The sequence below is a fragment of the Opisthocomus hoazin genome, chromosome Z, assembly GCF_030867145.1.
Source record: "Opisthocomus hoazin isolate bOpiHoa1 chromosome Z, bOpiHoa1.hap1, whole genome shotgun sequence".
Classification (NCBI taxonomy): domain Eukaryota; kingdom Metazoa; phylum Chordata; class Aves; order Opisthocomiformes; family Opisthocomidae; genus Opisthocomus; species Opisthocomus hoazin.
Window position 1 is genome coordinate 56644688 of NC_134454.1, and position 12484 is coordinate 56657171.

Consider the following 12484-nt stretch of genomic DNA (forward strand, 5'->3'; position numbering starts at 1 on the left):
AGTAGTTGGATTTAATTACTCATGACACATGGACATATCTGACCTTGCTCATTAAGACTTCTGCAGCATCTCATTTGTAGTCCCTAACACTGTCTGTTGTATTTGCATTGGAAGTAACAAAAATCCCTTCTATTCACTTTATAACTCTTACCCCTCCAAAAGCATATGGAGAAATGTGTTCTAGGCACTTGAAGAATATGGTGATAGTGAGCCTGATGTAAATGCATACCTTGGTTGATAGAGTTGAAACACAGAATCTTTAATGTCTGCTGAGTAGTGTAAGATGTAATTCCACTCTAATCTGTTATTCAGAGCAGCAGGAGGTGGATGGGCTAATGAAGCGCTAATGAAGCACTGTGTTCATGAGGCAGGGCAAGGCAGGAAGGCTTTCAGGCCACAGTAACCCTTGTTAGTTCAGCAGGCACGGCAGGGAGACGTGGTGGGAAGGACTCTTGGGCTCTCTTTGGGCTCTCTTCACGGTCCAGAAGGTGCCATCATTGCCCCCACAGCATTAGTATGGGACGTGGGAGTTCTGAGGAGGTTTAAGTATGTCTGCAGATGAGGTCAGTAGGCGTGAACGACGGTGTTTTCACACACCTGCTCAGAGGGCATATTTGCAAAGTCAAGGTAGAGATTTAAAACAGCTACTTTACAAATGGCACCGAGCACCCTGCACACAGAGGACATGCCCGAGCTCTGCTCAGCAGCCAGAGACCCGTTGGTCATGCAGGAAAGCCCCAGCCTGCATTTGCCTTGGGTTGGCTCCGGGCTCCCCTTGCCCTGCAGCGGGGAACGGACCCACACGCAGAAGTGCTAACCCTGTCAAGTGCTGCAGCAGCACCTGCTCTTTAATTTTTGGAAATGGAAGAATTCTGTACTGCTCACTTAGTTACGGCTGTGCAGGGAATATACTGAGTGCTGCAGGGTAAATTACACACAACATGTGATATAATGCTCCCCTAGGTCCTGGGAAAATTGAGAAAACTAAAACTTCATTTTACTTCCAGTAAATCAGCTTATTTTCTCTGGAGGCAAAAGCTGGCATATAGATTATTTACACATCACAGTTCTCCCGGAGAGAACAGGAGAGATGCTGTTTTTAGCATCCAAGAAGCTATTTTATCCCTTCCCCTAAAACAGCCAAATATTCTGTAAAACACTGTTGCTTTTTTTCCTCTGCATTTAATCACTGTAACTGATGTACGCACACAAAAAAAGCCTGCTTCTCCCAAGAAGACAGCTTCAGACACAATCCAGAGATTGCTATTAAACTAAGAATTCGGGGCCACACTCTGTTTTTGTTTACACACAGGTCATCTTGACTCCTGTAAGATCAGGTAGCGGGCTGGAGTACAACAGGATCTGCCCCTACAGCTTCCAGTATGACGTAACTGCTGGTTCTAAACACGGGCTAGCCCGAATTAATTCAGAGTAAGTTAGAAAGACAGACACTCCCCCCCCCTTGCTGTCCTACTGGAGAGTCGAACAAAGGAGTTCAGTGTGCCGAGGACCAGTGTAAATCTGGCCTTTGTTCGCCATCTGGAGAGTTTTGCATCCAGTGTAACAGCTCAGGGTGGGTGACCGTAGCTCTGCTGACGTTCAGTAGCTGACATCACTTGGGAACTGCCTCCGGGCAAGAACCCATGGTAAACAACCTGTCAGACTTAACTAGAATATCCCATGAAAATGCCTTAAACAAACACGAGGTTAAAACCTGGCTTAACAATGCAGCAATTGCTCCAAGAATCTCATGTGATGCTACTTGAAAACCTAAACCGTAGTTCACTCCTCTGAAGCAGCCACTGCCTTTTGCATGGCATTCGTCTCTGCAGGTGTTTGGGGTTCCCCCCTCCCCGCCCTCCCTCTACCAGATGATTTCTGCTTATACTGCAGTGCCTTTGAAAAAGAGATTTCTCATGTTCGTTCAGATACAATGTTCCACAGGAACGAAGATGCAGGCTGCTCTACCTTCACGGGGAGCAGAGGAGACGGAAAGGTGGGGAATCAGTTCATCTGTTGGAAGAGCTGTCTCTGGGCAAATGGTTAGTGAACAAAAGCCCTGTAGGTTTCTCTCGTTAACAGCAGACAGCTGTGTAAAGATAACATAAAAAGAAATCAGAAAGTGTTTTTTTGTCCCTAGCAGGGTTTTACAGAAAGGTAAACAAATTATTTAGTTAAAAGCACCCTGTTTGCAATAAGAAAGGGGTTTGGAAGGATAGGCTCCCAGATATGTGCATTATTCAGTATCCCTTCACGCTGCACAGGCAGCCGGCCTGTCATTGCTGTAGGTGTAGGAAGGTGAGGAGCACAGCCCCTTTCCACCGCACTGCCAATTCTCTGCAGACCGAGTCAGCAGCATCTTCCTTCCCGCCACCCGCGCAAACCAAGTGTGTTACCTCCGGCCTTTATGGCACCCTCTGTCCCCTGAATAGCACTGACCTACAGAAGTGGCACAGTTGCGTACAAACTGGTGATGCACGACCGGCTGCACACGAAGACAGAACCGCTGACGAGAGAAGGTTCCTCCGGTGCTCGCTGCATGGGTCGCTCCTGCCCACAGCTCAAGAACACAATAATTGTCATGGGGCGTACTTCATCCAAAAGGTCCCAGGGCGGTTCACAGGTTGGTCTGTTGTTTTGTTTTGTTGTTTTTGCTTTTTAAACTGCACGTGTACATCATCTTGCACAGACATAATTCCCACTACCCTTGGCTGTCACTAAAATAAGCAGCAAACTATTTTAAAAACATATAGAGCTAAGCTATCTGGTACATCCATAGCAGTCAGTCACTTCTTTTCCACTAACAGCAGAACCACACTACAGTTGACATCAGTTAGCTGACAATAAAAAAAATTCAAAGACAGACTAAGCTGAGATACACACATTGGCAGATGTCTCGCACTCGCCTTGTAGCGTCTGTGCAATCCTGAATCTGACGCATTCAGCAGTGACGTGTTACGAGGCAGAGCACACAACCCTGTCTGTCAGTGTCTGCACTCCTGTCAGCTACCTGCAGGCCTCCACCATCCAGCCAATTACACTGTCTCTCTGTCAGCTTAACAACTTGCAGCGTGGTAGTACCCCAAACTCATCCTCATTGCACGTGGCTGGGAGTAACCAGCTCCTGGGAAAGACACAGGCAGGATATCAGATTTTTCATGTTATTACAAAAGGGAATGGGAGGTGGGCAACAGCAGAAAGTAGGGCATAGGCTGCTTTTCTTCTCTGCTGTGGCCACTTGGGGAACATGGCAGGTCTCATCTTTGCCTGCCACTTTGTGCTCATTTTTACACCCCCCCAGTTAAGCTGCTTAGCAGCTTTTTGTTCCGCTTGAAGGTGTTTCCCCCCAAACCCCAGCTGATTCCCTGGAGGACCGCGGTGACTCTAAAGACAGTGTGTCTCTCTTCTCTCCCCAGGTATCCTTTAGGTATCACTGCAGATTATACAACGAATGGCGCCGGACCAACCAGCAGGTGATACTCCTAATTCCAAAGCCTGCCAACATCCCCTCCAACCAGCAGTCCCTGCTGGGCCTGCAGTCCCTCAAAAGGAACTCGAAGGAGACAATTGTTTGATTTGGGTAGTTCTGCACAGGGGCCATGCGCTAAAAAGATGTTTTCCTGAGACTCACTGGGGTCCGACACCGTCCAGAACCCAGGAGCGTGCTGCTCTGATTTAGAAACTCTTTGCAGGGGAATAAATCACTGAATTCAGATCATGGACACTGCAATCATATGATATTTGCTAAGCTGCCAAAATTGTTTATTTAGCAGATACTGTATGGAATTCTACAAACTCGTGTTAATACACACATCAAGGGATGCAAACTTTTTGTTGTTCAACATATTAAACTATGATAATGAACAATGGAAAACAAGTTTTGAACATGCTTTGTTTTGTCATTTCCCATTCCTGCAGGACTGTTTCTTGAGATAGCTGGACAGTAACCACTGCTGCTTTTTCTTTTCTAAAGCACAGCAATGTCATTCCTCCATTTGAGTTTATTTGCAGGTCCTTTATACCAATATTTTGGATTATTAAATTTTGTATGTAATGAGTTCTACATTATTTAAATGATATAAAGTGATTAGAAAATGATCTCTGTTTCTTCTGTGGCAGGGAAGTTCCGACAGGAAAATTCTTCAGTAACAAATTTCGCATGTGCAAAAAGAAAGAAATTACACAAATTGTAATAATCTTCCTACTCGGAAGTATTCTAGTACACAGCACTCTGGAAAAAAATAATTGTACTTTTTTCCACTTAGAAGCAAGAAATTAGGCATAACATTCTGCACTGAAGTGCACATTCTGCTGATGTGAATTCAAACTTAGCCAATTTCCTCTGCATTTACACTACACTGAATTTAACTCTAATTGTATGACTTATTTTCATAAGGAAAACTCTCCTTACATAGTGAATGAGATCATTAGACATGTTTTAGGAAGCAGGAACTTGTCTTGTGTAAAAATTAGCATTATTTACAGCTGCAGAATTTTCAGCTTGACAGGTAGATTTAGCAGAGTGTATGCAAACCCTGACCTCTCGTTGCAGCACTGAGACTAAGGCTCTTTTTAAAAAATGTAATATACAGCCTACTTACGGTGACCAAACTGAATTTGGACCGTAAAGACAAGACTTTACTCCTGGGTGGCATTATCTGTTTCCCCTTGGTTTGCCGCCCGGTTCATTCAGCAATTCTTCATACTCAGAAGAGACACACACTTATGTAGAGAGACTTATTTTACAGAACTACACAAAATTTCATTAACAAATGTTACTAGAATTCAAAATTGATACACAGTCCCTTTGAATAAATTAATTTTTTAGAAATGTGCCTAGATGGCAATGCCACCATGTGCTTTGTTTTACAAACTGCAGAAACTGGAAATAAAAAGGAACACATAGCAAGAAGGCTAATAATTTGTAATTCATAGTTCAACATATTATGGGTGCTTACCATCAGACAGGAGCTTATTTGATGTTGTGTGCGCTTTATGGGAGAAAGCTTAGTATACAAAACCCAATCTGTTTGCTTCTTTATTCCGTCTTTGGACCAGTCTAGCGACAGTCATGATACTTAACAGTATTCTTTGTAACTGACAATTTCATGAGGATGTAAGAATGAACTACCCATATAAAGCAAGAGCAGCCTCATCCAGACATAAAACTAGTTTCACAGCAAGCCACGATGTGTAAGAAAATCATGAACTTGCAGATCTATACTCACTAGTCTGACAATAAGGTCGGGGGTTGGTCACGTTTGGCAGTGAACACTTGCTTCTCTTCTAGACAGAGCTGTAAAAGATTGTGAACGCACGGATGTCACAAACACTGCGACGGCCTAAAACCCATAGTGCTTTTTTTTCAAACCCTCTTCCCAAAGGCAACTGCCTGCTTGGGCAGGCAGAAGATGGAACATGCACGTAAGCGGAGAGTTCCAGGTTAAAAGGAAACCTGCTAGCCATGGGCACAGAAACAAAGCAAGTCTAGCTGGGCCAGGACACTGTCGGACAGTGTCTCAATGCCGACACATTTGCTCTTTCCTCAGAATTGTTGCTACTTTTGCTTCTTTGGGAGATACCACAGAAAGCTGGTCCACAAAAGAAGTGTTATTAAGTACTATTCTTGGGTTTGTTTCATGAAACAGAAGATTAGGATGATGCGGAATGAAGTAGCAACTAGAAAAACAGTTACTCAAATCAAGCTGCAAGGTAAACGCACACAGATCAGCATAGGGCCTTAGTCCAGCTCAACTATGTTATTTCACATTTCATTTTTTTGTTTAAAGACAGCTTATTTAATCTAAAGAAGGCATACTGAAGCAGTCAGAGAGAAAGTGTGGCCCAGTTTAGCAAACAGATGACTACTCTAGTTTCTCTGCTTGATGCACAGATACAGAAAAACTGACTGGTGAAGTCACCAGCAATTGTCCCCCTGCGTTTTCTTGGAAGGAAAAAAAAAATGCCAGAAAAGATCCAGTCACACACTTACCCTTTTGCATTAAACCCATAGAAAAAAGCCCATTTCATACTCCTCCTTGGTTTTCCTAAAACATAAGAACAGGAAGGTGGGTGATATTAACTGTTATTCCCACTTCTGTTCTGAACTAAAGACTTGCAGACAGAAGGCTCCTCCTGACGAGTATTGCTTTTTCCTCCATTAGTTGAGGCTGTTGGTGCCACACCGAGTCCAAATTTCAATTAACAATTTTAAAACTGGATCATTACAGCAAATATTCTACAACAGCAGTAATACTCGTTTTCATCTGAATAGACGTGAAAGACAAGATTAACTGCAGCAGCAGCTACAGCTAGGAAAGCTCCTAGCAGTACAATGACATCTTTGTTACGCTATCCTTGAAGAGTTCCCAGTTAAGACAAAATAAACATTAACTAATGAAAGGATGGGGGAGCTCTCTTTTTTTTTTTTAAAAAAAAAAAATGTCACTCAACTTCCTTCCCAGCAACATGCTTTCTTCTCATGCAGTTGGCCTTACCATTTACATTCCTTTTCCATGTAAGAAGTTACATAGAAGGAGCAGTATTCAAATCAGTATTTTGAGCTGCAAGAGATAAAAGCAGCAGCAACTTAAGCCACCCAAAAAAACCCTCCAAGAAGCAGCAGACATAACAGCTTTGTTCCTTCCCTTCGCATCCTGCTTGCTGATGACAGAGATTGCCATCCAAAGTGTGTAGAGTTAAACCCACAGAGAGTCCACAACTCGGTGTTAATGAGGAATGCAATGCAAAGTGAGTGAAGTTTTACATTCAGTGGGTGGAAGAAACTGATACAGAAGGATGTAACTGAAGATTTAGAAACACCATAGCCTTCTGTTCAGCTGGAATAAGTCACAGCCTGAGCTGGATCAAAGACAGTTCAGGTTTTTGCATTTTTTTCTTTCTTTACTCACAACTGTATAGTCCTGCCAGACTGAGGCTTCAAACTTGTAATTTACATTTCATTTATTAAAAAGAGCTTTGCATCAGTTTCACTGTAGGAAATCACATTGGGCACTGTGACATCTCAGTACATAAGGGGTATCGTGGCCAATATATGCAACTGGCCTTTGATGTGATGAATACCATCAGAAATTGATCTGAAAAGCTACTGGGAGAGACACTCATGCACAAAGGGCTGAAAAGGCTGACCTTTCTCTTCCACCTGATCTCCGCTAGGAGCTCCTTGTTCAAGATTCAGAAAGAAATCTAGCAAAGGAGGCAGGAGACCTGCATGATTGAACAAGGAGCTTCTAGTGGAGATCAGGCAGAAGAGAAAGGTCCATGGAATGTGGAAAGAGGGACAGGCCACTTGGGAAGAGTACAGGATGTGGTCAGAGCATGCAGGGATGCGATGCAGAAGGCCAAAGCCCACCTGGAATTGAAGCTGGTAAGGGATGTCAAAAACAACAAGAAGGGCTTCTTCAACTACATCAGCAGCAAAAGGAAGGCTAGGGACAATGTGGGGCCGCTGCTGAATGAGGCGGGTGTCCTGGTGACGGAGGATGCAGAGAAGGCAGAGCTACTGAATGCCTTCTTTGCTTCAGTCTTCAGTGCCAAGGCAGGCCCTCAGGAATCCCAGGCCCCGGAGGTAAGAGAGGAAGCCTACAGAGAGGATGACTTTCCCTTGGTCGAGGAGGACTGTGTGAGGGATCGCTTAAGCGATCTGAACGCCCACAAATCCATAGGCCCCGATGGAATGCACCCACGAGTGCTGAGGGAGCTGGCGAATGTCATTGCTGAGCCACTCTCCATCATCTTTGAGAGGTCCTGCAGGACAGGAGAAGTGCTGAAGGACTGCAGAAAGGCCAGTGTCACTCCAATCTTCAAAAAGGGCAAGAAGGAGGACCCAGGGAACTACAGGCCAGTCAGCCTCACCTCCATCCTGGGAAAGGTGATGGAGCAGCTTATCCTGGAGGCCATCATCAAGCAAGTGGAGGAAAACAAGGTTGTCAGGAGTAGTCAGCATGGATTCACCAAGGGGAAATCATGCCTGACCAATCTGATAACTTTCTACGATGGCATGACTGGCTGGGTAGATGAGGGGAGAGCCGTGGATGTTGTCTACCTTGACTTCAGCAAGGCTTTCAACACTGTCTCCCATAACATCCTCCTAGGGAAGCTGAGGAAGTGTGGGCTGGATGAGTGGTCGGTGAAGTGGATAGAGAACTGGCTGAATGGCAGAACTCAGAGGGTTGTCATCAGCGGCGCTGAGTCTAGTTGGAGGCTGGTAACTAGTGGTGTCCCTCAGGGGTCAGTACTAGGCCCAGCCTTGTTTAACTTCTTCATCAACGACCTGGATGAAGAGTTAGAATGTACCGTCAGCAAGTTTGCTGATGACACCAAACTGGGAGGAGTGGTAGATGAACCAGAAGGCTGTGCTGCCATTCAGCGTGACCTGGATAGGCTGGAAAATTGGGCAGAGAGGAACCTGATGAGGTTCAACACGGGCAAATGCAGGGTCCTGCACCTGGGGAGGAACAACCCCATGCATCAGTACAGGCTTGGGGTGGACCTGCTGGAGAGCAGCTCTGTGGAGAGGGACCTGGGTGTCCTGGTGGACGACAGGTTAACCATGAGCCAACAGTGTGCCCTGGCTGCCAAGAAGGCCAAGAAGAGTGTGGCCAGTAGGTCGAGGGAGGCTCTCCTTCCCCTCTACACTGCCCTGGTGAGGCCTCATCTGGAGTACTGTGTCCAGTTCTGGGCTCCCCAGTTCAAGAAAGTTGAGGAACTACTGGAGAGAGTCCAGCAGAGGGCTACAAGGATGGTGAGGGGACTGGAGCATCTCCCCTACGAGGAGAGGCTGAGGGAGCTGGGCTTGTTCAGCCTGAAGAAGAGAAGGCTGAGAGGGGACCTAATACATGCTTACAAGTATCTGAAGGGTGGGTGTCAGGAGGATGGGGCCAGACTCTTTTCAGTAGTGCCCAGTGACAGGACAAGGGGCAATGGGCACAAACTGAAGCAGAGGAAGCTCCGTCTGAACATGAGGAAGAACTTCTTCCCTCTGAGGGTGACAGAGCACTGGAACAGGCTGCCCGGGGAGGTTGTGGAGTCTCCTTCTCTGGAGATATTCAAGACCTGCCTGGACAAGGTCCTGTGCAGCTTGCTGTAGGTGACCCTGCTTCAGCAGAAGGGTTGGACTAGATGACCCACAGAGGTCCCTTCCAACCCCTACCATTCTGTGATTGTGTGATTCTGTGAAGAAAAGCTCTCCCTTTCAAATGAAGGTAAATTTAAAAAAATTCGCTGTTACGCTTTTCATCTGTTACTGTTTATGAAACCAAGTTCCATTTAACACACAGATGGTTAATTAAACAAGAATTTTCCTTGCAAGCAGAACTGAGTATTGCCTATTTACTGCCAAATACTAGTTTGAGGTATTCAAAAGTATCTTTAAAAACTATTAGACAATGGAAACAGTACAACAGAGGCCCGTAACTTTGTAAATATCAAACAAGCCCATAAAACAAGCAAGCCTACAGTATGGACATATAGTATGTAACGTAACTGATGACGACACCACACTGCATACTACCTCATTGCTGTTACTCCACATTGCAAATATAATTTCCAAATGCATTTCCACATAAGAAATCTTTTTCTAAAATCAGGAGGTACATCTCTCAACAGCTGCCAAGTCTGTTAGTACTTGTGATTGCTTTCTCAAATTTTTTACTGACAGCCTCTTACACCTCACTGTGGCAATGCTACAAAACATTTTTTCCTCCCTTTGATGTTGAAACGTTATAGAACTGGTTTTCTTCAACTCTGTCATAAGTGTCCAAAACGTTTTCCCAATAAAACTTCTTAAAATACAGAATCAATGTTGACATTCTATCTACAACATCCCATTACAAACAATAAGCCAGACCACCTTCAGAGACAAAATGCTAGCGGCAGAGAAAACCAACATTACAGTTTCATTCCATGACTTGCATTAGGGAGAAGGTCAGACTTGCTTGCCAATAATCTTTTCTGTTAATAAAATGCAACAGTGAAACCAGCTATGAAAATTCACATACAAGAGCTAATTACAACTGTAGGAAAATCCTATCAAAGAATCAGCTTAGGATGAAATGTGCCTTTACCGATGCCACAAAATGCAACTTTTCTTTCTCTGGGGTTAATCATGCAAAGTACTGTATTTATGCAAACCCGTAAAAGGAAACCAGAGGAGAAGCAGCAAAGGACTCGGAGCAATAAATGCACACTAAGCAAAAACTGAGGTAAAATAGCTAACATTTGCCATAATCCTATGATGGATCTAGTTGAATATTATCAATAATTAAGTGTCCCAGTGTTTCCTTGAGGTTAGCCATCATATACCAGAAAAGGCTACATAAGCATTCACATACATCATACATAGCCTCCATTGCCTTTATAAAAATCAGCAGTTAGTACTAGTCATTCTAGTTGGGACAAGAGCTTTAGAAGTTTGTATTCCCCTTCAACTACTTACTTTCTTTGCCTGGAGAAAAACACTTCACAGTCAATTACCATGTAGCCACTTCTGCAGCAGCAAATTTGTTGTTTTTTTTTTTTTTTTACTAGAAGTACCTATACTGCTTACAGTGCTGTATGAATATAAAAAGCACTGTTTCACAGATCTGGAGTTTCCCCATGAAACACCCTTTTCACCCTGGAAACCCTCAAATCAGTATCAAAATGATACACTGATATACATAATATACATATAGAGGCATATAGCCAATTAGCTCATTTTTCAGTGGCCAGGTGCCTTTCCCAAATCCACCAGCGCCTCTTCTCTCTCAGACTGGTGTAGATTATGACAGTAACCACAACAGCTGCGGTGGTGTATTTTGAACGCAGTTCCACACTAACAGGAACAAGAGCTCTCGGACACTGTGTGACAGAGGAGAAAAAAAATTAGTATTCCCATAGAAACTGGCATTTGCTGCATATGGTGACACAATGCATACCCCTCCACAAGCTCCAGGCTGCTGTTTTTCAGTACAGCAAGGAAAGGTCCACCCTACCTTTCAGTAATCAAAATGCACTTCTGGACTTCAGTGTGGCAAGACAGGGAAGAGGCAGAACAGATGTTGTTCTGTTCAGTAAAGCAGAAACTTTCGAAAGTTATCATGGAACTTGCAGGGAAGCGTAGGAAGTTTATGGGGGCATTGGGTTTGGTGGGTTTTTTTTAGTATTTGAATACTAAGATCTCCACCTGGTGGTAGGATGTTTCACTCTAAAGCTTAGAGCAAACACACATGCACGCACACACTCCCCAGAAGGGTCATTTGTGTTTCCCAACGCTCTTCATGCTAGTTTACAGGAATACTTGCAACAGCAAAATAATACTTCTAAAATCAGCACTTCTCCCATTGTCATCCATCACAAGAGCACTCATTTACCAGAATATTCACAAGACTCAGTGAAAGTTCTCTTCACAGACAAAATTAGTTTCAAGTAGCAGCTCCTAGCTACACATTCAGGTAAGAGTTACAGCACTGTTCATCATCCTGATGTCAAAAAAAAAAAAAGGCTCTACAAAAGCTATCACCAAGCATGCTTGATTATATTGGCAGGTTCCTACTATGAATTAGACTCCCAATGCCTACACACAAAGTATTTTTCTTTTACTACTGACTGGAGAGATTAACAGTCCTATCTAACTGGCCCAAACAAGTCTTTACTGGAATACATTGCTAGCCTGTACTGTTAGTTTCGAAAACAACAAACAAGGAATGGAATTAACCATTTCCTACAACATGCATGTTCCTTTATATGATGTATACCTACAGATATCTGAAACTACAATGAGAAGAAAGCCATTATACCCCTAGATCAAACTGAGGACTATTTGAAACGTTATGGGATACAGAGTGGTGCTTAAAAGACATGGAAATATTCACACTACCTAAACATTCAAACATAAACAGGAAATTAAATGAAGTTACACTGTACTTTAATGCAGTTGTTTATGCCAGCATTACTGTCAAAAGAAGCAGTCCCCCTAATCCTCACCCATCCGCATAAACCTTGGCCAGGATCCCCCTCACCTGCAGGCACAGGGTTGAAATGCCACCATGTAGGTCACCAGAAAAAGGGAATTTATCCAAGATGAAAGACGTGTTATAAAAAAAGTCTTAAATTCATCATAAGACTAATGCTAGAAAAAAGCTCAAATCAACTTTCAAAATTCTGACCGTGCATTTGAAAATACCTCCAAAGATGAGTATTACTATTCTGAATTTCTGTTGATGTTACTGCACCATGCTTAAACTGGTACTTGTATGAGAAAAAGACAATGCAGAATCATTCATGCAACAGTTTTAATAGACCTCTAAAGAATTAGTTTTCTAAATGTGAAGTTATTTGGAATAAATCTTTCAAACTCAATTGCCACTGTTCCATTTACACAGACTTTTTGTCAGCTTCAAAGACTAGCAGTTCCAAGTATTCAACACTACTTCAATTTTTAGTTCAGTTCTAGGAAGAAACAAATTCCAAACGCTTTACTTGG

General features: G+C 43.5%; 1 protein-coding gene across 1 annotated transcript in view; it reads left to right on the forward strand.

Moving 5' to 3' along the window:
- The window catches only part of MARCHF3 (membrane associated ring-CH-type finger 3), a 29461-nt gene extending 25744 nt beyond the window's left edge, over window positions 1-3717 (forward strand). The window contains exon 4 of the mRNA XM_009935165.2: window positions 3417-3717. Coding sequence (XP_009933467.1) covers window positions 3417-3575 — 159 coding nt within the window. The 3' untranslated portion in view covers window positions 3576-3717. The remainder of the gene's footprint in view (window positions 1-3416) is intronic.
- Window positions 3718-12484: the final 8767 nt, after the last annotated feature.